We start from the raw sequence: 26,243 nt of genomic DNA, 5'->3' as shown, positions 1-26,243 counted from the left end.
TATCTGTTTATCTTTTTGCTACTGCCCACAAGTTAAATTTTAAAAAAAGTGCTTTTGAATTAAGAACTTTAGTCTCTCTCTCTTTTTTTTTTCTGATCCAGTACAGTGGAGATTGGTAGAATGGCCAAGTTAGGAAATTTTTTTTTTAAAGTTAATTTAATTAATTAATTTTTTTATACAGCAGGTTCTTATTAGTTATCTATTTTATACATATTAGTGTATATATGTCAATCCCAATCTCCCAATTCATCCCACCACCACCCCCACCCCCACCCCCACCCCCGCCCCCGGCCACTTGGAAATACTTTAAAGGAGGAAACAAAAAGACTTGCTGATGGATTGTGAGAGATAAGGAAAAGTAAAGAATCAAAGGATGGGACTTCTATATCCGGTAATGGCAGATAGAAATTTAGACCAACCTTCTCACTGAAGACAAGGAGAAAAGCTAGAAATAGTAATAATAATAATAATAATAAATCTGTTGGAAGGTATCAGAGAACTCACAAGGTGATGCAGAATTACCTGGTCAAGATCCAGAAAAAGAAAGAAATACAGATTGGTGAGGCTAGCACTTGTAACTACTTTTACCTTGGGGATATTTGTTGATCTAGATGAGCTGGCTGAAAAGTTAAGTAGTGCTTTACAGTTTCTTGGGGCAGGAGAGGTAGGGAGGCAAGGAGAAAGTAAAACCATTCCTCACGTAGACTGCAACCCAGCTTTCAGGCCCCTGGTGGCCTAGAGAATCTGTCCTTAACATTGGATTAAGATGATGCCAGATTGCTAATGTTCAGATTCCTGGCAGAAGTAAATGAAAATCTTCTCTGGAGAAAGATAAAATCATACAGGGCCTCAAATTATTTCTACACTTTGGAAAAAAACACACAATGCCTGGCACATGAGGAAACCCAACATCACAGAAAGAAAACAATAGAAAAAATAGATAATAGAGATTTATTCACAGCCACTCTAACATTGGAATTCTCAGATACTTTGAAACATTCTTTTTATGTTCAAGGAGACAAAAGACAAAATCAAAAATTTGGGCGGAAAATGAGAAATTAAAAAATGACAGCAGATTTGAAAAAAAGAATCAAATAGACATTCTAGAACAGAAAAAAAAATGCAGTAATCAAAAACTAAGCAGCAAAACTGAAGTTTGAACCCAGGAAGTTCAACTTTAGGGACCATGGTCTTAACAGCTACTCTGAAAACTAGGAAAAAAATTGTTAACATTCTTAAACTTCCAAATTTAATGAGAGTTTAACCAACTTAAACTACATTCTGGTTAATCATTGAAAACATTATACGATGTCATAAAAGTTAGACAGTATGGTCAAATATGTAGTTTGGGAATATAAATTTTAAGCCACTGATATAATAAAACCATGGTCAACAGAACATTTGTCATTTCCCTGAAAAAATTCCATTGAAAATTGAATGAAATTGTAGAGAGATACCAGCTTCTATGAATGATATAATTTTCATGTTTCATATTCTTTTACCAGAAAGTTGCACAGAAATAATTTATTAATTTAATACTGTCTAAAACTTTTAAGGTGATCCCATTTAGCTCAGTCTGGAAAATTTATTTTTAAAAGTTCCTGCTCCTTCTTGACTCTAGTAATTAGGGCGTTTTGGAAATTAGATACTATGTGTCTCTTTTCAGAATACTTTGCCTGGATATTGGTTTTAACCAAGGTATATGACTTGGCTTTTCATTCTTTTCAATTCATTTCTGTATTCTTCTGGACTTCCCCTTCCCAGTTGTCACTCATAGATGAAAATAACATAACTTCCTCTGAAGTGTTTTTTTTTTTTTCTTCTCTGAGAATTGCCAGTTTTACCCGAAGTTGCCAAAATCGTCACCAAGATTCACCAAGGGGTGCGTAAGGAGAATTAGGAGGCTCAAACACTGATTGAGGGGCTGGTCAGGAGTTTGGAAGGAGGGGGAAATGGGTTGGGTAGGTCCCCAGCTGTCCCTCCCCTTTCTAATGCCACAGAAAAGGGATGTTGCTCTGGCCAGCACTCCTGCCACTCCCCCATATCCAAGTTCTCTTTGGGAAGTGGAGTAACATGTTAGAATGTTAACATACTTTGTAATCAAAATCTCAAAGTGTAGCTGTTACTGAATTTGCTAACAAATTTGTTTGTAAAAACATTAGCTTTGGTTTTACCAAATTATCCCCAGGGGGCAGCAGAGAGTGATCTTACTGCAAATAGTGATTAGAAGCAGAGCACAGAGTTTCTCCCTCTCTCTCTGTCTCTGTCTCTCTGTCTCTCCGTCTCTGTCTCTCCCTCTCTCCCTCCATCCATACGTCCATGTATCTCTCTCTCTCTCTCTTCAAAACAAACTATTAAGTTGTAAGAGTGCCCAAATGGAAGAAAGAATGAGTGAATAGATGAATAGATTTAGGAAGGGTGATAAGTGTGGGAGATGTATTAGAGTCAAGACAGAGTTAAAAAATAGGTAGTAAAGTAATTTGCCACATAATTAATAGACAGATTTGGAGTGAGATTTCTTGGGCTTGAATCCTATCTCCATCACTTATTAGCTGTATGACTGGACAATTTACTTAACATCTCTGATTTTAGTAAACTGTAAAATGGGGATAATAATGTTTTTACTTCATAGGGTTGAGAGGGTTAAATGAGGCCATATTTATAAAATGCGTAGAACAGGATCTTAACTATTTACTATGGACACAACCAGTGAGGTCTAGGATTGATATTTTAACAAAATATAAATATATAAAATGTGGTTACTAATTTCTCTGTTCTGGTTTTACTTGTTTATTTGATATTGCATACATTTTATTTTCCAATATTTATTTCTAAATTTTCTTTTTGTACAATTTATGAACTTATATTGAAAAATAATGATTAGCTCTTATCTATCTTCTAACTTTTAAAGGAGAATTATGGAGGTATAGCTTATATTCAAAGTGAAAATTTTCAAGGTAAATATCAATGACATAGTAGAATGTAAAAAATAGAAATATACATTTTGTGAGGCTTTTAAAAAATTTTTTACTTATTTATTTTTGGCTGCGTTGGGTCTTCGTTTCTGTGCGAGGGCTTTCTCTAGTTGCGGCGAGCGGGGGCCACTCTTCATCGCGGTGCGCGGGCCTCTCACTGTCGCGGCCTCTCTTGTTGCGGAGCACAGGCTCCACACGCGCAGGCTCAGTAGTTGTGGCTCACGGGACTAGTTGCTCCGCGGCATGTGGGATCTTCCCAGACCAGGGCTCGAACCCGTGTCCCCTGCATTAGGAGGCAGATTCTCAACCACTGCGCCACCAGGGAAGCCCTGTGAGGCTTTTTAAAGTTACTCATCAGTACATTTAATGATTGTGCATGGCAGAAGATCCAGGACTTCAGATGGGTCTTCAGAGCTTGGGTCAGGGAAGATTGCAGAAAAGTGAATTAGAGAATAGGGAAATAGGAAATGGCTAGGAGACCAGCCATTTTATGCAATCATAGATTGAATTATAGTGGCTCTGTGGTAATTCATTAGCCTTAGATCTCTAACCATTGTACCATGAGGGCAGGGAGGAAATAAAATAAAGAGTGGCGCATTGTAGAGTTCGAATTCTTTGAAATTCTTCACATTGTTGGACATTGTTCTTTCACTTCCATGAAATAGTTACATTAGCAACTGGGTGGCAGTAGGACAGGGTAAACTGAGGGACTTGGGATTAAGTGTTTAGTAGTGTGCATGTGAGTTTGTGTGTGCGCGTGTGTATGCATATGCAAATGGAAGGGTAAGTCAGGCCACATATCTAAGCCAGAATGTTCAAAGAGAGCAAAAATGACAAGGCAAGTAGGCACTGGCCCATTACCGCAAGGATACACATCCAGAAAATTCAGCTAAAGAAGGAGGAGCAGGCAGGTACTTCAGTTATAGGCAGTCAAGACTCAAATCCAAGAGGTGAAAGAGCAGGCAATGGAGAACAAGGGGTCAGAAATAAAAGGCCATTAGAGTCTGTGCAGTAAATATTCAAGGTCCATGCAAAGCCTTTATATAATGGGGAGGGGTCCCAAGGGCAAGATGACAACATCTTCTTGACTGGTTTCAGTTGTGGCTAAGCATGACTGTGACACGAGACAAAGAGATACACCTGACTGGAAGAAGTTTACTTCAAAAGCATTTATAGGCAGATGAATCTTTTTTTTTTTTTTTTTTTTAGTAAATCAACAGTGCAAATTCGGGGGCATTATGTCTTAAAGCAGCTCTAACTTATTAAAGCTTACTAGGCCTTTTTGTCTTGGCTACTACAACATTAACCTGCATAACATTGTTCTGTTTGCCTCTGTGGGCACTGATTCGTAATTGGCAGTACTGAAGAGGAGTTGGAAGACTGGTGGAGTAAAAGGTTTTGAGTTTCTGGTTTGAGGGGTACCTTTCTCTTGATCTTGTTTCCATCTTTTGCTCTGCTTTTTGGGACCCAAGGAGCACACCTAAGGAGAATCCTTGAGATTTTTCAGAGACCTGCATATACAAGACAAGCACATTTTTCTCTCATTCTGTTGACTTTCACGGCTTATGTTTGGTGGATGGTTATGATGACAAACTCTTGGTCTCTTTATTGTTTTTCTAAATACTTGTTCTGCATAAGAGGTCAAGGTGGGAGTTGGGAGGTTGGGGGGATGGGGTTTTGGGATGGAGGGGATGTAAGAGTGTGAAGAGAAGGTCTCATCCCGCCAAATCTACTTTGAGAATTCTATGGTTTTTCACACCGCGCACTTGACTCTTAAAATGCTGATTGTACATTGTGGTTGGACCTGAGATGAGGGCATAGGAGTGTGTCTATTTAAAGTTGTTGCCTGAAATTTCAAACCAGAGGAGTTAACTGGAAAGAACAGAGGGCTAGTGAACTTGAAATGTGAGTTTTACTCCCAGCTTTGTCACCAAGTCACTTTGGGACCTCAGGCAGATCATGTAACCCTTCTGTGCTTTAGTTTTGGCTGTGTCATTGAACAGTCATTAACATAAATGATCATCAAGAATTTTTGATGACATGAGAAAATGCTCATATCAATATAATATTAAGTGGAAAAATTAGGTCATAGACTCAATTAAGAAACTTGCCTAGTATCATCAGATTAGTAATCGTCCAGCAGAGACTCAACCCATGGTCTTTTTAAGTATTCCATGCCCTCAAGCACCTGATTTCACTGTCTTAAATTGACTCACTGGAAGGAGAGCTTGAGAAGGGGAAGAGGGGAAATATATATAGTTTACTCTTTGGCAAGAGGCAAGATGGAACTGCTAGCTTAAAGAAAAAAAATGCATGTTATTTAATTTTTTTCCTGTTTGCAATGTTTTCTTCCCCTTCCTGGGGAGTTTTGCCTTGGGGTAGGAAACTCTTAGCACATAGAGGAGTTTTTTCCTCCCAAACATAATCTAAATACCTATGAATAGTCACATTAAGGCAGGTGTTTGTTTTTTTTTTTTTTTTTGTAACTCTAAATTCCAGACGTGTGGCAACTAAAGATGAGTATTCATTTGTAATTTGGTTCAAATGATCATTCTAGCTCTTCCAACATGAAAGTGAATGGGAATAAGTACTGAATTGTGATAGACAGTATTATGCTCCCCCCAAAGATGTCCGTGTCCTAACCCCTTGTAAATGTGTAGCCTTACACAGGAAAAGAGACTTTGCAGATGTGATTAAGTTAAGGATTTTGAAATGCGGATATGATCCTGGATTACCTGGGTGGTCCAATGTAATCACAAAGGTCTCTATAAGAGGGAGGCAGGAGAGTTACCACCAGAGAAGATATAACAAAGGAACCGGGGTGGGAATGAGACACAGAATTCAAGTGACCCCTAGAAGCTGGAAAAGGCAAAAAATAGATTCTCTCCATGTGTCCAGAAAGAACACAGGCCTGCCAACACCTTTATATTAGCTCTATAAGATCTATTTTAGACTTCAGACCTCTAGAATGGTAAGATAATTAATTTGTGCTGTTTTAAGCCACTCAGTTTGTGGTAATTTATTACAGTAGTAATAGGAAAGTAATACACTTATGATGCTTCTAGAGTTGTATGTGACTCCCATTATAGACAGTAATCACATAAGAATTTTCAAGGGAAAATCTTTTATTCTAAACTTGATTACTGAGGCTATACACCTCTTCAAACTGGAGATAACTGCTAAAAGTTATGATGACTGGGAAATTTACAGGATGGGTCAAATATAGAGAAATATCCTATTTTGCTTTTTAAACCAAATTTAGACAAATCAGTTTATCTTGGGCACATTCAATGCCTTACTGTAAAGTTTATCTGTATACAGCAGAAGTGAGAAGAGGACCAATGAGCTGAAAGATAACTCAATCAATCCACTTCCTCCGTCTTTGCTTCAGTGCTTCATACAGGAAATCTATTGCTGTGTCAAGTTCCAGAGAAGTTTCTTCTGTTCCAAGTTACTAATCAGGCTGAAACACATAGAGTTGAAGGAAGGGGCTAGGAGGAAAGAAGTGTCGTACTGCTAACGGGCTAAGAGGATCCAACACGGAGAAGTGGACCAAAGAGAGCCTCACCATGTCCATAGCTCCTTTTACACCTGTGTGGAGGAACAGTGCTGAGTGAAGGGCAGAAAATAAGAAAACAGAAATGCTCTGCACTTGGATAACTTCAGATCTTCAGCTACTACTGATTTTGACTCTCTTCTTAGTTGCAGGTGGGTTTGAATTCACTTTGGGAGGGTGACAGGAGAATGACTGGTGAGAAACCTGGTCTAAGCTTTTCCTGAGCTTTCTTTGCCTTTCTTATGGAGCAGAGCACGATAAATGCAATCTGAGATATGGGGGACGGGGTTTCCTTCTAAATTTACTTCACTTTATTATTCTTATTTTCCACTTTGCCTTACTTATTTTATTTTGTGTCCTACTACACTATACATATCTCTATAATTTGCCCCACTGCCCATTTCCTTATTCCCCCTCCCCCTTTTTTGAACGAGACAGAATTAATTTCTAGTAGCAATTCAAGTCACCTGAAAAAAGTGGAGCTATTTTCGTCTCCCCCTCTTAAAAAACTTAAATAATAATCCCAACCTATTTATGTCCATATTGTTAACAGTATAAATTAGGAAAGTTTATTGCTTTCTTGTCACTTTTGATGACCAGGCACTTTTAAAAATATAATACGTTCAGGAGTTTGGTGGTGCATCTGTGATGTAGGTCTGTATTTATCTTTAACATGTGTGGGCTGTCAGAGACAGTTTCTGGGTTAGAAGACATGTTCTTCAACATCTAGGTTCCTGCAGGAGTTGTGGAGAACTTGGGGCTATTGCGGGGCTGTCCTGGTTTCACTATAGAGGGTTGGTAGGAGTGGGAGGGAGTTTTCAGGTTTCACTTTTAGTAGATGGAAGCAGCTGCAAGGAAACATTTGGTTTTAAATTTTATAGTTTGGTAATTGAAGGAAGAAAAGTATTTTTTCTCATATAAATGACTTTAAAATACTGTCTATCTTCCAGCAAAACATCTGTTTTTCTGCATGTTAATCTTACTGGTGAGCACACGTAAAGTAACTATACTGTAGTACTGTACTTTTCTATGGAGCATTTTCACATACTTTTTCTCCTCTGATCTGCACAGCAACCCAGTGAAGCAGGCATAGAAGACATTTCTCCATCTTACAAAGGTAGAAACTGGGGCATAGAGAGGTGAAATGATTTGTCCAAGGTTACATTACTAGTATATGGCAGTCATACCCAGTAATAATATACATCTGTAAGTATCACTAAACATTTGAATGGGCAGTTTTCCTCAATACTTAGCCATTATGCTTTTCACTAACAAGTGCCACTAAGCCAATACTTAGTTATAAACTGAATGGAGTATTTACTCACTTAAAAAAAAAAAATCAAGTGATCTGAATCTTTCAATAGTTGAGGTCTTGTTGTAGACAGTTTTTAAAGAAACCTGTGCAGGACCCAACTTGGCAGGGAATGTCAGCTAGGCAATGAGCTATTTATGTCAAGTTGCACTATGACTTTTGGGTAAAAGAAAAAAGATCAGGATTAAAACATAATCAATAATTTTGAATTTAATGCTTTAAAGGTTTGGATTTTAAAACTGTTTCTAACCACAACTAGGCGATACTACAAATATCGAATCTCTGAAGTCTGTGCTTCTATAATTATAATGTTATCAGAACGTTTAGGATAAAGATATGGAAAAGCAAATTACTTTATATGCAGTGATTTGGCATGATAAATTCACCATGAAATAATTCAGAATAATGATATGCAAAGCACTTGGGGCATGAGTTTATATCTTTATCACTAATACTTCTTTGTTATTAATGCTGCCAAACAGAAATAACTCACTTTATTATACAAGACAAACTCACAAAGGAGAAAGAGAGCTAATGACTTCACTGTAAACAACATACTATTTTTAAAAATCCACTTACTTTTTTGTTTTACTTATTTGTTTATAAATTCAAGCAGTGTGGTAGTTGATAGACAAGATTTATTAAGAAAATACCTGAGAGGGAAAAATAAAAACAATGCTAATCATCCACTGCAGAGTAAAGCTCTCCAACCCTGTGTCCGGTCCCCTTCCCTCAAACTCCCTTTACCCCACACCACTTCTTCTTTTTTATTTTATTCTATTGTCTTCTAGATTTTTTCTTGTGTTCAAATTATATTTTGATGTCCCCATTAAAATCTTTTATAAAAGATTCTATCATTTATAAAAGTCACAGATATTGAGATTATGAGTTACTGAAAAGGAATCCTCCACCTTTTTTCTTCTTGGGCTAATTTTGACCATTTGTTATTATCTCCCAGTAGGGGGCAGGCAGTGACAAGAAGAGGAGATGATAAAAATCGAGGCAGGGCTGTTTGGTAGCTTCAGCGGTTTGCAAAAAACCGAAAAAGAGATTAAAAGCAATTGAGAAAAAGAAGGTGTTTGTCCTCATTAATTTCAGTCTTCTCTTCCTTTTCTAATTTGTGATAGCTGTGAATTTACACATTATAGTAATTTTTAGGTGTGGTTTCCTCTAAACATCCATGCTTAAACAATTAATAAATGAACCAAAAGTCTTTATATAGTCTTGTATATAGAGTGTGTGTCTGTGTGTGTGTGTCTGTGTGTGTGTGTGTGTGTGTGTGGGAATAGGGCCTAAAAATTGTTAGCAATCTAAATTAGAGAGATCAAGCTAAGATGAAACAAACGGAGAACATTTTCAGTCAGTCTTGAAATTGTGTATGAATCTAGTAAAAATCCAAAGATAGGAGAAATTATGGTGGGTTGGACTTATTGAAGCCTTTATGGAAGAGATGGGTCTTGAAAGGTTTGGATAGATGCGGAAAGGCAGAGATAGAAAGTGGGAGGAGGAGATGTGTAGCATGATCAAAGGCAAGGTTGTTCAGGGAGAAAAAGAACTCTTAGCTTCATGGATCAGAGATTGGTTGTTATATGACTGCGGGAAATAAGGCTGAATTTCAGGGGTCCTTGATCTCTAAACAAAGAAACTTGGATACTGTACACTAGTCAGGAAAATAATATAATAAAACAATATTTTGGAGAAAAATGTGGCATCGGTATCTCACTGAGTGGGAGTGGCACTTGGTAAAGCTTTATTCTGAAGCAGGGGCAAGAGCTCCTACCCTTGAGTTTACATTTTAGGAAGGCCCATGATATTACTGAGAGACATTGGCAGCTGAGAAGGGAAGTTTCTTTGCAGAGGAAGATGTTAAATTCAGTATAGAGAGGGCAAACACATAAGATGAAAATCCCTAAGAGTACTTGGAAGTATAGCACATCCAGAATTTGTGGATGGAGGATCCCACAAAGAGAGTACACATGAAGAGATAAAAATAATAGAATAAACTCTAGAGATTTTTGGATTTGGGTCCTAGGAGTGATAATTATTTCTTCCTCTCGATAACAGAGAGTAAGATCTGAGAAAAGATGGGAAGGGAGACAATCTGCCGTATAAATGGAATGCTTCACTTTTAATAAGAGGATAGAAACTCTTCTGAAATTGCAGAGTAAGATGAGAAGTTGGATGTAAGGATGCTAATAGGTTGAGGATAGAAATAAGGAAATGGGAACAAATGAGAGTTCCACAGTAGATAAATTCCTTCCCAATAAAGTCATGAGTATTTCAGTTAATGGTGCTAGTTAATAAGATAATTCAGTTTTCATTTGGTTTTATGTTGTATCTGAAAAATCAATCTGTACAGTGATTAAAATGTAGTAACTTTTAATATATACTTTTGCCTCTTCTCCCTTGTTGTCATCAACACACATTTGATAATTCCTAAATGGGATTAGGGAGCAGATCTGTGGTTATGAAATGACTTTGGACTGTGTGATGCTAATTGCTCCTAAGAATCAAACCATTACTTTTTTTTATAGTTATAAACTTTAAAAGTTGAGTTTTGAGCAGAGAATGTTTATTAGCGAGGACCCTTGGAAGAAACAGCTGGAAAGTAGGACAAGGGAGCAGAGGGAGAAGTCCACCAGCAATCTTAACCATGACCCTTATCTGACCCCTCATGGGGGTCTCTAGAGTTAGAGTGGCTCCAGAGAGACTCTGCATTGAATCAAAATGGCTGGGGCTTTATACCTCCAAATTAGTCAACGGCTGCCCTGGGAAAAGTCTGACTGTGCGTGAGATAACTGAGGTGATTTCCGAAGATGCTGAGAACTGAAGGCTGTCTGCTGACAGTGCTCCTAGCAGCAGGAGCAGAAACTCATTCCTCGAATAGGATTCTGGGTACACATACTATCTCCATCATAGCTGCCATTTCCAGGGCTCTTCATTCCTCCCTGAATTTCTGAGTTTCTGTCTGGTGTTATTTCCCTTCAACCTAAATAATTTCTATTGTCATCACTAGTAGTGTAGTTCTGCTGGTGAGGAGTTCTCTTAGTTTCCTTTTATCTGAATATGCTTCATTCTTGCATATTTATTCTTGCATATTTTTGCTGGATGTAGAATTCTGGTTGACTTTTTTTTCTTTCAGCACTTTAAAAATGTTGTTTCACCATTTCTGATGAGAAGTTGGCAGACTCAAAACATTGCCCCTCTGACTATAATGAGTCATTTTTTTTCTGGCCGCTTTAAAGATTTTCTCCTTATTGTCAGTTTCACCACATATAATGTGTCTATGTATAGTTATTTTCATATTTATCCTGCTTGAGGACTACTGAGATTCTTGAATCTGTAAATTTATGCTTTACAGCAAATTTAGGGAAATTTTTAATCACTATTTTCTTCAAATATTTTATCTATCAACTTTCTATGCTACTTCATTGCAGGTCCCTATAGCTATTATAGGTTGTTTTTTTCAATTTTTTTTCTCTCTGCTCTTCAGATTGGATAACTTCTATTGATATATTTTTAAGTTTGCTAACAATTTCCTCTCTCACTTCTCTTAAGGCCATCCACTGAATATTTTATTTCAGATATTGTATTTTTCAATTTTAGAGTTTCCATTTATTTTGTAACTTGTCTCTTTTCATTCTGTTGAGATTTTTTGTTTTTTCATTCATTGTGAGTCTATTTTCTTTTATATCACTGAGCATAGTTTAATATTTACTTTATGGTCCTTTTCTGATAATTGCAGTATCTGTGTCAATTTGAGGTTGATTTCCCTTTAATGTTTTTTTTTTCCTTCTAAGAATGGGCCACATTTCCCTGGTTCTCTGTAGGGTGAGTAATTTTGTTTAGATTGTGAATATTACATCTTAGAGTCTATATTCTGTTATATTACTTTGTTGATTTTTTTTCCCCAGAAAACATTTACCTTGGTGGAACTCAAACTAAAAACTCTCTCAGACAGTATTTTATTTCATTATTTTTTTTAAAAAATTTATTTATGTATTTATTTATGTAGGCTGCACCAGGTCTTAGTTGTGGCATGTGAACTTTTAGCTGCGGCATGCGAAATCTTAGTTGCAGCATGCATGCAGGATCTAGTTCCCTGACCAGGGATTGAACCCGGGCCCCCTGCATTGGGAGCATAGAGCCCTACCCACTGGGCCACCAGGGAAGTCCCATCTCTCGGACAGTATTTTAAATCTCGGTGCTTTTACCTTTAGCTAGTTGGCTTCAAGTGTGCCCTGCCATGTGGGGCTTGGGGTCAGCCAGAGAGGTGGGTACAGTTTATACACAGAATTTAGAACTCTAGCTCTCTGTCTCTCTCAATTTCAAGAGACCAAGGCTGCTCCGAAATTTATCTTCTTGTTCTTCAGAGAACTGTGGGTTTTCTATTAGAGTTTTAGCTGTCCAGTGTCATGCCAACTGCAGCCTTTCCTGGGACTAGAAGTGGTAAATATGGGAAACTTTCTTTCTTTCAAGGATTGATACCTCTCAAGAATCTTCTTGCTTTTTCTACTTGCCAGTGGCTTCAAATAGTTGTTTTTCTATTTTGTCCAGAATTTGTGGTTGTTATGTGTGGCAGCTTACTTGTCCATAAACAAAGTAGAACTTTCTTCAAATCTATGTCTTTTTAATATCATTGTGTTTTTACCAAGTGATATTGATTTGGTTGGTTGTATTGTCTTGGACATTTAGATCAAATGTATTATATTATTAAATGCCTTTTTGTTTTCTAAATTTCATCCATGCCTTGACTATTTTGGTGCTTTTCATTTTTCTCAAGAAAATCTCACTCCCCTTTCCCTTGTTTTCTAGATTCTTATATATCTCTGTATTGGACTTAAAGATCCGTCATGAGATATAATTCTAACCGCTAGCTATGTCATCTTTAAGAAATTACTTGCCCCCCCTTTAAACAGTAATTTCCTCATTTGTGAAATAAAGGAGATGCATGACACTATTGAGAAGTACTGAGTTTTCAGACAGGAAGGATTTTAGAAACCTTCAAATTAAATTCTTTCATTTTATACATGGGCAAATAAAGCCCAGAAATGTTTAAGGAATTACTAAAGACATAACCCAACTTTTTAGTGGATGAGCTGAGCTTGGAAATCCTCCATAGCACCAAAAATAGAGGGGAAAATGGATGTGGCAAGCATATGTGGGAGAATCTATGGTTTTTTAGATGTGATGTACTTGAAGTAACAGCAAGCATTCAAGTGAAGAGAAATAGCAGCTTAAGGGTTGAGATTTTTGTTTAGGAAAAATAAGTCAAGGCTAGCATGTGGGCTAGTTTTTCTGTCAGTCAATAAGTAAGTGGGTGTCTGCCATGTGTCAGACACTATGCTTCATGCTGCAGATACTTGAATAAGACAGACATTGATCCTGCTCTCATGGACCTTAGAATCTGGTAAGAAAGGTAGATATTAACTAAATCATCGCAAATAATTAAACAATATAAAATGTGTAAAGAGAAGTATAGGGTGGCATGGAAATGTGTAATTGGTAAGTCTGATCTGGTCTGAGGGTCAGGGAAGACTGCCCTGTGGAAGTGAGGTTTAAGATGAAGATGAGCAGAAAATAGCTAGGCAAGGAGGGTTGAGGGGATGAACATTCCAGAGAGTCAAACAGCCTGTATGAGGGCAGAGGGAGCTACACTGTGACTGAAGTGGTAAAACAAGGAGAAAGCAACTGTGTCGAGGTCCAATTCAAATTCTGGAGGTGGGAAAGGATGGTGAGAGAAGGTATAAAGAGAAAGAGGGGCAGGCGAGACTTGGGGCAATACCTTTATTAAGGTGCCTGAGGAGACAGGCAGGCTTGCAAATGAGGAGACAGATAGAGAGAAGCACAGGGTAGTGGTAGAGGTGAAGGAAGGGGTTTTAGAGGGAGAGGAAAATAATAGCATCAAAATACGCCAAGGGGGCTTCCCTGGTGGTGCAGTGGTTGAGAGTCTGCCTGCTAATGCAGGGGACACGGGTTCGAGCCCTGGTCTGGGAAGATCCCACATGCCGCAAAGCAGCTAGGCCCGTGAGCCACAATTACTGAGCCTGCACGTCTTGAGCCTGTGCTCCGTGGCGGGAGAGGCCACGAAAGTGAGAGGCCCGTGCACCGCGATGAAGAGTGGCCCCCGCTTGCCACAACTAGAGAAAGCCCTCGCACAGAAACAAAGACCCAACACAGCCATAAATAAAATAAATAAATAAGTTAATTAATTAAAAAAAAAAAAATACGCCAAGCAACTCAGGAACAGAAGCATTGAAGAAAGGTCTAAAGTTTGACTGTAAAGGGCCTGGTGACCTTCAAAATTGTGGTTTGAATCGAAGGGTATAAGAGCCACAAATTGCTGACATAGAGGATGGAGTGGGGTGGGGGGGAAATTGAGGCTGTGGGCTTAGACCACTAATCCTATGTTAATTTTCTATCAACATAGGGGGAGCCTGAGTATGTTCAAACTGTGTCATTGGAGAACAGTCAGTGATTCGGTAAAGATGTTTTCCCAAACAGGGTGTTCGCATATGCAGTTTTAAATTGTTTAGTGATTTCTTTTCTTTGTCTTTGCTATTTTGTTACTTTACCATGAAATACTATGCCATCTTTCCCTACAATTTATCTATTACGTAATATGGGAGTATCTGGTTATAGGATTTATTTTTGTGGTATTGACAATTTTTGAAAACATGTTCAAGTAGTAAATAGTGGTAGATTCAAAATTATTAAATCTAGTTGTTTTTATTCTCCAAAATATCATTCTCTCTGCTTTTTTTGGCTCTCTCCTACATGTTACCCAGAGGTTGTTCTAAGCCAGTAATTTTAAGCTAGTTGCCAGACAGAGTCACCCACAGGGCCTAAAATATTAAAGATACAGTGGTGGTATCTTAAGCCTACTTAATCAGACCTTTCAGGGCATCTGGACTTTCACAAATCTTTGCAGGTTATTCTGATGGGAGCTAGGATTAAGAACACTGTTTTAGGTCTTTCTTCATTACCCAAACTATCCCTGTTGTCCCAGATCTACAGGTTGCTATAGATCAGATTCTGCTCACCTTCAGATTTACCCATTATCCAATGTGGACTTTAACTTCCCCAAATGATAAGGTTTCTGAGGGCTAATGCCTTGCCTTATTCATTCTACCATCCCCAGAGCTCTGCACAGCTACCTGAAGCTGAGTACGTATACTCAGAAAACGTCTGTCAACCTAAACTTCCTCAAAATGTCTCTTGTATCTGTAACCACTCTTGCCCTTTATGCTTCTCTCTCAGAAACCAAGTGTCAGTCTTCAAAAGCAAGCCTCCACTTTGTGTTTGTCTCATCTCCTCCCCCTACCTCTAGGATCCTGCTTTACCAGTTAGCCTCCTTCATTCTTGTAACTTCTAGCGCTCCCTCTTTCTGTCTACAAATATGCTATGTTCTCCTCTCTTCTTAAATACCCTCTCAGTCCTCATAGTTCCAGATATTGCCCCATGTCTCTCTTTCAGGTTTGACATGAAAGGATAAAGCCACTGTCCCATTCTCCCATACCTTCAAGGTCAAACTTCTTGAAAGAGCAAGTCTACATTTGTTGACAATTGCTTCTGCTTGGCCCCTTGCAGTCTGTTCTGCCCCTCCCACTGTACTATAACACTACTTTCTTACAGCTCCTAAATGTCTCTGATGACCTTGTTAGCAAATCATAAAGCCTCTTAGTCCTTACTTTAAGACTTTTCATACATGATTTGACCTTGATTATTTCTGTCTTGAAATCTCTTTCCCTGGCTTCAAGACACTGCATTTACTTTCTACTTTGCCTCATCATTTCTGCTAACTTCACTTCCTCCAACAGATCCCTAATTTTAAATGTTTTCAAGACTCTGGTTGTGGCCTCTTCTCTAATTTCCACAGAGACAGCAATTTGGCAGCCCATGGGCTGGATCTGGCTTGAAGAGACTTTTGACTGGTTCATGTAATATTTTTAAAAATTTGAATTTGTTGCCAATATTTTTAAATTGGGAGATTTTACCCAAAAACCCTGAGATAGCGTCTAGGGTTGCTGTGAGGATTAAGCTAAATGATGTATATACAGCACTTAATACTGTGTCTGAATTTTACAAACATTAAAAAAAAATCGTATCAATAATTATTTTGCAGTTTCCAAAGCTCTTTCATAGATATTATTTTATAACTTATTTAATTGGCCCCTACAGATCGACTTTTTGGTTGTTTCTAGTTTTTTTTCTTGGAATTAAAAACTATGCTGGAATTAATATCCTAGAACATAAGGCATACCTTGGAGATATTGTGGGTTCAGTTCCAGACCACCACAATAAAGTGAATATTGCAATAAAGTGAGTCACACAAACTTTTTGGTTTCCCAGTGCATATAAAAGTTATGTCTACACTATACTGTAGTCTATTAAGTATGCAATAGCATTATGTCTAAAAAACAATGTACATACCTTAATTTAAAAACGCTATTACTAAAAAATGTTAACCATCATCTGACAACACAGGGTTGCCACAAAACTTCAATTTGTAAAAAACTTAGTAAAGTGAAGCACAGTAAAAGGAGGTATGTCTGTATCTTTGTATATTTGATATGCATATATATTCATGATCTGTCCACTGAACACACTGACCCTTGTGATCACTGATACACATTAGTACAACATCTTCCATGAGTTAGGGAACAAATCTGTCTTCATTAACTAGTTTTGGACTATGTGATGGTAACTGCCTCAAAAAAATTAGCCCAACAATATGGCTTTTATTAATACTGTGTCCTAATAAAATGATGCAGACTTTGTGACTATCGTCACACACACAAAAATTATTCCCAGAAATATGGTTTTTATTAGCATTGTGTCCTATCTATATTTCTTTTCCAAATAGCTAATTAGTTCTCCTAGTATCATTTATCAGTGGTATAAATAATCATCCTTCCCCTTACGAATTTAAATGACCACTGTTATCAGATACTAAATTCCCATATGTGTAGATAAAGCAGCTGAGGTTCAGAGAGTAATCTGTGCAAGATTACAGAGGTAATAAATGGAAGAGCCAAAATGTTAGTTGATTTTCTTACTCTAATTTTGGTGTTTTTTTTCTATTTTGTCTCTGCTAAAACTTTGGGTTTTTACCCAATATTTTGTTTACTGAACACCTAATTAGGTGTTGCCTGCTACTAAATTAATGTATTTTAAAACATAAATCACTTTCATAAAGTGTAAGAACACGAAATATATGTTGTGATACCAGGATCAATTGTTGACATTATTATGTTAAAAAAAGTACGTATTCTTGTATTTCTTTGTACTTATTTTAATTTTCTTGTATAGTGACATATATAATATATATTGCAAAGTGTATGATATATGTGCATTTTAAAGAACAATTATACAGTGAATATCTATGTAAATTAAGACATAGACTGTTGCCAATTCTTCCTCAATTATAGCTCCCAAACTTTGCTCTAAAGGTAGCCATTATCTTTTGGGATAATCATTCTCTTTGGGGTACAATCATTCCCTGTTTTTTTTTTACATTTTACCATGTACATATGTAGTCCCTAACAATAAAACTTATTTTGCCTTTTTTTTTTGGTATTGTGCATAAATGGAATCATACTATGTATATTATTTTATAACTACATTTATTTACTCAGTATTATGTTTGAGATTTAGCTATATTTAAGTTTGTAGCTGCTGTTCATTAATATAAATAATTTTTATCATACAATTTCAGATGTTTACAAAATAGTTTTTTTCCCCTGGAAAAATTCTGGTGCAGAAATAACAAATATGATTTAAAATAAAAAATTTCTTATTTTGCATTTCAGTTTCTTTCCTTTTTTGGAGGCAAGGATCATGTTAATTGAAATATTAAGCTATGAGACAGATGAAGGAGATAGTTTTAATTTTAAAAGGCATGTTTCATTTTATATTGCCAAAATGGCAAACATTTATTTTGCTTTTCTCTTCTCTTTCCATAGGAAAATACATTTGTCTCAGGGAAAAAATCCTGAAATCATTATGGGAGACTAGATTTATAGCAAAAGCTGAAACTATCTTTTTTTTAGCCCTGGTCTTTCTTCAGATCTAGTATATTCCCTCCAGATACATGTTCTCTGCACATAAAAGTACTTTTATTTGGAATGTTCTCCTCTCATTCTCTTTCTTATTATCAGCTTCTTGTTCATTGGGCCATGTATTAATCATCTATTACTGCATAATAAATTACCCCCTAACAAATATTTATACTCTCACCGTGAGCCAAGAGTGAGTGAGAGAGAAAACACCAGGATAGAAGCCCCAGTCTGTTTATAACTTAATCTTGGCAGTGACATTCTATCACTTCTGCTGTATTCTATTTGTTAGCAGTGAGTTAGTAAATCCAGCCCACACTCAAGAGAAGGGGATTTTACAAAGACACAAATACCAGGAAGGGGGAACAGTAGGAGCCATCTTAGAGGCTGCCTACCATGCCTCAGTACTAGGATAAGTTACTCAAGGTACATTTTATGTACTTTTCATTTATTGCTATTGCAATTTCACATAATTATTTGATTATTTGGTTAATGTGTATTGTCCCCATTAGATTGAAAGCTCCATGATAAATGGGCGTTTATTGAGTGCTTAGCTATTGTAATTGAATAAATAAATATTATTAATGCAGCTTCCAGCTTCCCTCCACCAGTCCAAAAGCTCTTATATATGTGATAGGTGGTCACTAAGATACCATCTCAATGAAAGCTAGTGAAAGAAGGCAGAAAAAAACCTATTTCTTTTCTTCCAAAATTTCTCGTAAAATTAGTGCATTACTTTTCAGGTAGCTTTAGTAGAGAAAAATATCACATGAGTCTGTTATTCCAACTATTCCTGTTTCCTATTTAGAAAATAAAATTGGGGGAAAAATTGGCTATGCTTTCAATTATTCTTACAGGGGTGGGAGTACTTTTAAATTATATATCAGAAAAAAAGTTGTAAATTAGGATCCCTTCCCCCAAAGTTACAAAGTTTATGGATTTTCTGGCCAATTATCATGGACTTCCACTAGTTCCCAACATGAAAATCATCGCATTAGAGGCAGAAATAGAATTAGACTATTCGGATGACAATTCATCTTATTTTCAGGACCTCTAAAGAAAACAATTCAATGTCTCTTCTTGCTTGAATCCATTCATAACTCTAAAAACTGTTGGGAAATAATACTTTTATCTCTAACCTATATCCACAATATGCAGTTTTATAAAACACAATACAAACATACAAACTAAAATGTTAAGGTTGATATTTTAAGCTTTCTGGAGCCAAAAAGTTATAGTAAAGTTTTCTATACTGTATTTACTTCACCATACTGGTGATTAGAAAAAGTTATGTGCTCAGTATAGCTAAATAAAGTTCTTCTGGCAATGTAATTTTAATTTTCTTTGTGTGATTAAGATCTCAGTCTCAGAGTTGCACTTATTTTAAATGAAACTTGAATCTTTAGGAGAGATGTACGGTTTCCTTTTTACTGGGTTTAAAACCTCAGTTTGTAATGTTCGTTGGATACCTTTCACTAGTTATTCCTTACTTATTAAGTAAGGATGACAGTCTGTGTTTTGCAGAGGAGAGAACTAGAGTAAATAAATTCATTTAATTATTTATAATGATTCAGGGAAGAAGCAGAGTAAGAAGTAAAACTCATATCTCTCATATTTTCCTGCCATTGCTTAATCCAAAATCATCCAGTTCTGTATTTATTATAACTTGCAGAGTTTTGAAGTTTGAAAGCTTGAAACACCAAATATTTTCCTTGTGTAAAATATCAGAATATTCCCACAGATTTCAGTGTATTGAAATATATCCAATATATTTCAATGTATTCTATGTTCCTTCTTTTAAAGAGTTGATAGTAAGTTCATTAAATGTTAAATAACAATAAAGATGACAAGATGCAAAGACCATAATAAGCAATAAGAATGATTCCTAATTAGTTCAATACTAGCATAGAAGCCTCAAGTTTTGGAGAGAAATATCAGAAGACATGTAAAAATAAAGCTATTCTACATTATTCTCTTTTACAGCTATATGGTCATTTTATTAGAGCATAGCCAGATACTTTAAGCTACAGTTTTGCTTCAATTTTAGAATTCTTTTAGCTTAAAATTCATTTGATCAGACTCCTTACTGCTTGTTTGTATTCTCCCAAAACCTTGCCAATGAATGAAAGGGCAGAAAAATCTTTAATTTTTTGTTTTCCATCTTCATACATTAGAAATTATACTGACTATACTGACTATTTAAGTATGGCATAATCCATGTTCTATTTTGGTTAATAACAGTTACTGAATCAGAGGTTTTTATTGAGAATGGTGAAATTATCAGAAATGCCTATCTAACTTTTTTAGTCAGTAGAGCCCAGCAGAGCACAGGATTTTACAATAGATAAAAACTGTTAAGTAGCACAAGAAAACCATGCGCTGTTTCTGAGAGCCTTTTTCACTCACTGGAGGAAGCCTTTGGAGTATAGGTTTGCACAGTCAATGCCTATACAGTGTCTATTGTGTGGGTGGTATATGCTTGCTCAGGCATATGACAAGGACGATTTGGGAAAGAAAACTCAAAGCGAGTGCTCAAAGTGACTAAGAGGTTTCATTAGTAGTCAAATCACAAAACATCTTACTTCTACTGATGATTTTGACTTAGATGGAAAAGGGTTTTTTTAGACATTATTTTCAGCACCAAGCGTTTTTCATTTGTATTTTCTTCTATGTTTATTTGTGTAGATGCATGTTCTAATATTATGTGTGTTACAACCTGATGTTTCTGATATTATTTTTAATTAAATCTAGGGATAATTTATGTACAATTAACTGCGTCCATTTAAAAGGTACATTTTGATGAGGTTTGACAGTTGTATATACCTTTGATCATCATCGCAAACAAGATACAAAACATTTCCATCATTCCCAAAATATTCCTCCATGTATATTGGTAGTCCATCCTTGTCTTCATTCCCATATCTTCAGGCAACCACTGATCTGCCGTTTGTCACCATAAATTAGTTAGCATTTTACATTAGTAGTACTCTTTTGTGTAGTGTGTAGTGTACTCTTTTGTGTCTGCCTTATTTCACTCAAGGGAATGATTTTGAGATTCAATGTTGTGTGTATTCCTTTTCATTGCTGAATAGTATCCCATTGTATGGATAACTAATCTATCTATTTGCTGACTGGCATTTGGGTTGTTTCTAGCTTCTGGTTATTTGTGAATAAAGCTGCTATGAACATTCATGCACAAGTCTTTGTGTGGACATATGTTTTTATTTCTCCTGGGTAAATACTTAGGATTGGAATGGTGAGGTTATATGTGGGCATATGTTTGACTTTTGAAAAACTGCCAGAAATTTTCTAGTGTAGTTATACTTTTTTACATTCCCATTTATAATGTGTGAGAGTTCCAATTGCTTCACATTCTTGCCAATATATATTATCAGTCTTTTTAACTTTAGCCATACTTACAGGTGTGTAATCATTATCTCACTGTGATTTAAATCTGTATTTCCTCTACGATTACTAATGTTGAACATCTTTTTGTGTATTTATTGGCAATTTGAATATCTTATTGGTGAAGTGTCTGTCCAAGTCATTTGCCTGTTTTTTAATATTGATTTTTAAAATTACTGAATTGTAAAAGTTCTTCACATATTCTACATAGCAGTCTTTTGTTAAATACATGTATTATACTTTCTCCTAATCTGTGGTTTCCCTTTTCATTTTCTTAATGTTCTTTTTCAAAGAGCAAAAGTTTTAAATTTTGATAATGTCCAGTTTATCAAATTTTATTTCATGGTTTGTTATTATGTATTATAAGAAATCTTTGTATATGCCAAAGTCACAGAGATTATCTCCTATGTTTTCTTCTAGAAGTATTACAGTCTCAGCTTTGTACATTTAAGTCAATAATCAAATTTAAGGTAATTTTTTGTGTATGGTATTAAGTAGTGGTTAAAGTTCTTTTTTTCGTCTTACATACGGATATCTAGTTGTTCCACCATCAGTTGTAAAAGAGACTTTTCTTTTCCTTTTAAATTGCCTTAACATTTTTGGTGATAATCAATAGACCACAAATGTGTGAGTCTATTTTCGGACTCTCTATTCCGCTCTATTGAAGTATGTGCCTATCCTTTAGCCAATGCCAGACTGCCTTGATCAGTGCAGCTTCAGAGTAAAGCTTGAAATTAGGTAATATGAGTCTCCCAGTCTTATTCATTTATTAACTGTTGCTTTGGCTATTGTAGGTTTGCACTCCCATATAAATTTCAGCTTCTTAATTTTCACAGAAAAGGCTACTAGATTTTTTTTTTTAATTTATTTATTTATTTTTGGCTGTGTTGGGTCTTCGTTGCTGCGTGCAGGCTTTCTCTAGCTGTGGCGAGTGGGGGCTGCTCTTCGTTGCGGTGCGCGGGCTTCATTGCGGTGGCTTCACTTGTTGCGGAGCATGGGCTCTAGGCACGCGGGCTTCAGTAGTTGTGGCATGTGGGCTCAGTCGTTGTGGCTCGTAGGCTCTAGAGCGCAGGCTCAGTAGTTGCGGTGCACGGGCTTATTTGCTCCGTGGCATGTGGGATCTTCCCGGCCCAGGGCTCGAACCTGTGACCCCTGCATTGGCAGGTGGATTCTCACCCACTGTGCCACCAGGGAAGCCCGGGGCTACTAGATTTTAATTAAGACTGTGTTGAATCTGTAGACCAATTTGAGGAGAGTTGACCTCTTGAGTCTTTCCATCCAAGAACAAGTATTTATCTCCATCTATATAGGTATTCTTTAATTTATCTCAGTAATATATTTTGTAGTTTTCAGTGTATAAGCCTTGTGCATCTTTTGTTAAATTTATTCCTAAGTTTTTTCTTTTACATTACTATAAATAGAATTGATGTAAAAATTTTATTTTCTAATTATGTGTTGCTAATATATAAAAATATAATTTTTTAAAATATTATTTTAATACTATGACCTTGCTAATTTCAATTAATTCTAGGAGCTGTTTTATAGATTTCTAACAATCATGTCATCTGCAAATAAAGACAGTTTTATGTTTCTGTTTCTGATCTATATGCCTTTTTTTCCTCTTGCTTTATTGCAATCGCTAGAACCTGTAGTACAAAATTGAAAAGAAGTAAGAGCAGAAATTCTTGCTTTGTTCTTGATTTTAGAGGGGAAATATTTCGTTATTAGTATGATGTTAGCTATAGGATTTTCATAGATGCTCTTTAACTGTTTGAGGAAGTTTATTTCTATTCCTAGAGTTTTAAAAATCATGAATGCATGGTGAGTTCTGTCAAACGCTTTTTCTACATCTGCTGAAATGATCATATGTTTTTTCTCCCTTATTTTGTTAATGTGGTCAATTTCATTGATTTTTGAGTATTCAATCCACATGCATTCTTGAGAGAAACCTTATATGATCATGTTGTATTACAAGTGCTAGATTTGATTTGTTAATACTTTGTGAAAAACTTTTGTGTCTTAAAGTTTATAAGGGTTACTGCTCTCTCCTTCTTATTTGTAATGTGTTTGCCTGGTTTTGGTGAACAGTTTATTCTACACTCATAAAATGAGTAGGGAAGTGTTCCCTCCTTGTGTATTTTCTGAAGGGGGTTTGTGTGTAGAACTGATATTTCTTCTTTATTAAATGTTTGCTTAAATTTGTCAGTGTAACCAATCTGACGGGAAGATTTTTATCAACAAATTTAATTTCTTTAATAAGTATAAGGCTTTTCAGATTATCAATTTAATCCCAAATGAGGTTTGAAAGCTGTGTCTTTCAATGAATTTGTCCATTTCATCTGTTACTGAATTTGATTAGCATAAAGTAGTTAATATTTGCTTGTTATTCTTTTCATGAATGTAGTATCTATGTTAACGTCCCTTCTTTCATTCCTGATATTTGTGTTCTGTTTTTTTCTTGATAAATATGGCTATTGGTTTATAAATATTGAAGAACTTTTCAAAGAACCAGCTTTTTTTTTTTTTTTTTTTTTTGTCACGCCACGGCTTGCAGGATCTTAGTTCCCCGACCAGGGATTGAATCCGGCCCCTGGTAGTGAAAGCACCGAGTCCTAACCAATGGACCACCAGGAAACTCCCAAAGAACCAGCTTTTGATTTTGCTAATTTTTGTCTTGCTTGTTTTCTGTTTTGTTGATTTCTGCTCTTCCTTTTATTATTTTCTTCTTTCTCTTTCGTTTTTAGCTTCTTCAAGTGGATTTTAGATATTTCTTGTTTTGTAATTAGTATTTAAAGCTATTAATTTTTCTGTAAGCATTGCTTTAGCTGCATATCACAAAATGTGATACTGTATACACTTTTATCTGTCCCTCTTCTTTCACTTAGCAATATGCCCTGGAGATCACTCCATAATAGTAATATAAAGATATCTCTCATTCTTTTTAGTAGTTTCATTATACTTCATTTTGTGGATGTCCCATAATTTAGACAACTAGTTCCCTATGGGTGGCTATTTGGGTTATTTCTAAAAGCCTTGCTATTACAATGTTGTAATGACGAGTCTTCTGTATATATATATTTTCATACTGTTGCCTGCATATCTTTGGGATAGATTCTGAGAAGTGATATGGCTGCGTCAAAAGGAAAATGCATATGTAACTTTGCTATTTACTGTCATATTTTCCATTATCGAATCGGTAACATTTTACATTCCCACCAGCAGTATATTGGCATGCCTATCTCTCTACAGTTGTGCAAAACAGAGTATGTTGTCAAACTTTTGGGTTTTGACTATCTTATTGGTGAGAAATGGCATTTCTGCATAGTTTTAATTTGCGTTTCTTTTACATAAATGATGCTGTGCTTCTTTCTAAATGACTAAGAGACATGTATACTTCTTTTTCTGTAAACTAACTTTCCGTATCTTTAGCCCAGCTTGCTATAGGGTTGTGTTGACCTTTATTTTTAACCCACCTTGAGCCAGCCACATGCCAGGGAGCTGTGCAAATCACTCTTTTAAGCACTGAGGATGAAGAATGAACAACATAGATGAAAATCCCTGCCCTCCTGGAGCTTACAATCTTGTGAGGGAGTGGTGGGTTTGGCCCATGAATTTTGGCAATTGTCTCAAATCTTCCTCCTTAGCTTAACTATTCCCATTCAGATCCAGCATTCATAATGCTTGTATCCATGTGCCATTATAATCCTGATTTTATGGACTTGCCTTTTGATGTGCTCTTTCAGACCGTTGTCTATCAGTATTTCTTCAGAAACATGGCTTGGACTTTCTTCTCCAACTCTCTCAATTTGGGTTAATTTGGGTAGTGTATTTATCCTGGTATACTTCTTAGGATCCAACCCTTGGTTCCTACTCACTGCAGGAAGAACTACTCGCACGAAAATAATTGGGCAATTGGAGCAGCTTACAAGTTGGGCGGCCTTGGCCAAATTGCTTCATCACTGTGTATATATATTTCTTCATCTCTAAAATGAGGATGATAATACCTGTCAATGGGAGAGACTAAAATGAATAACATGTGCAAATTACCAAAAATCTGTTTCTAACGTGAGTGTTCAAAAATTATTATTTATCAATGTTTTGTAAAAGAAAATGGTAGCTAAGAGAAGCAGTGTATTCAAATTTCTCCAGAAAAACACTGTGCACTGAATTTTACTGTAAAATGTTTCTCTTTGCTGGACAGATACGTCCATTGTAGATGCATTAGAAGTGTATCATTTCCTCGTGAAAACTTTTAGGAGCGTTGTGTCTTCCAGAGTTAGAGCCCGCCAAGATCCAACCTCAATTCTAATCACACATCCAGTTTTTCTCACATAATGGCAATACAATACATAATGTGTAGTTCCTTGAAGATCCCATGGCTTCATGCCTTCTTCTAAATGTCATTCTTTGTGCAATTTTCTTTTTCCTTCTACCTTCCTGGAAAACTGATCTTCTAAGATCCAGCTCAAATATCATCTATTGTAGAGTCTTTCCTAATCTCTTACTACTGCACTCTTAGAATGAAACATCTCTTCTTTTTATCTTCTGGACATTATGTATACTGCTATCATCATACCAACAACTTTATATTATTATTGTTTACATAGCTAATTTCTCGCCTGGACCTTAGGCTCATGGAGGGAAGAAGGTATTGTTTATTATGATGTCTCTATGCCTAGTGAGTATTTGCCAGGAGTTGATACCCTAAAAATGCTTATTCTCACTGAGAGCTCGCCTGATAAAATTTGAACTTAATAGACAGTTGTCTATGTGATGTGATCTCAACAATGTTTAGGAAGCTCCTTTTTTTGCTCTATACCAGCATCCAACCAACACATCACTTCTAAACTTCTTCTACCTCATCACTGGTGCCTGAAAAATCTGTACCAGATAGTACAACACTTTTTCACAATTGGAGATAGATTAAATGCATATAA

The 26,243-nt window shown here is 36.2% G+C and overlaps 1 protein-coding gene across 3 annotated transcripts in view; it reads left to right on the top strand.

Annotated features, from left to right (window-relative positions):
- Positions 1 to 1,228: 1,228 nt before the first annotated feature.
- CD200R1 (CD200 receptor 1) overlaps positions 1,229 to 26,243 on the top strand; it is a 39,738-nt gene continuing 14,723 nt past the window's right edge. For all 3 annotated transcript variants that reach the window (XM_082394755.1, XM_082394756.1, XM_082394754.1), the window contains exon 1: positions 1,229 to 6,683. In XM_082394755.1, the coding sequence (XP_082250881.1) occupies positions 6,617 to 6,683 (67 nt within the window). In that variant the 5' untranslated portion in view covers positions 1,229 to 6,616. The remainder of the gene's footprint in view (positions 6,684 to 26,243) is intronic.

Source organism: Balaenoptera borealis (genome assembly GCF_965194805.1).
Source record: "Balaenoptera borealis genome assembly, chromosome: 5".
Classification (NCBI taxonomy): domain Eukaryota; kingdom Metazoa; phylum Chordata; class Mammalia; order Artiodactyla; family Balaenopteridae; genus Balaenoptera; species Balaenoptera borealis.
Note: the sequence above shows the minus strand (reverse complement) of the source record. Positions and strands in the feature narration are given on the sequence as shown.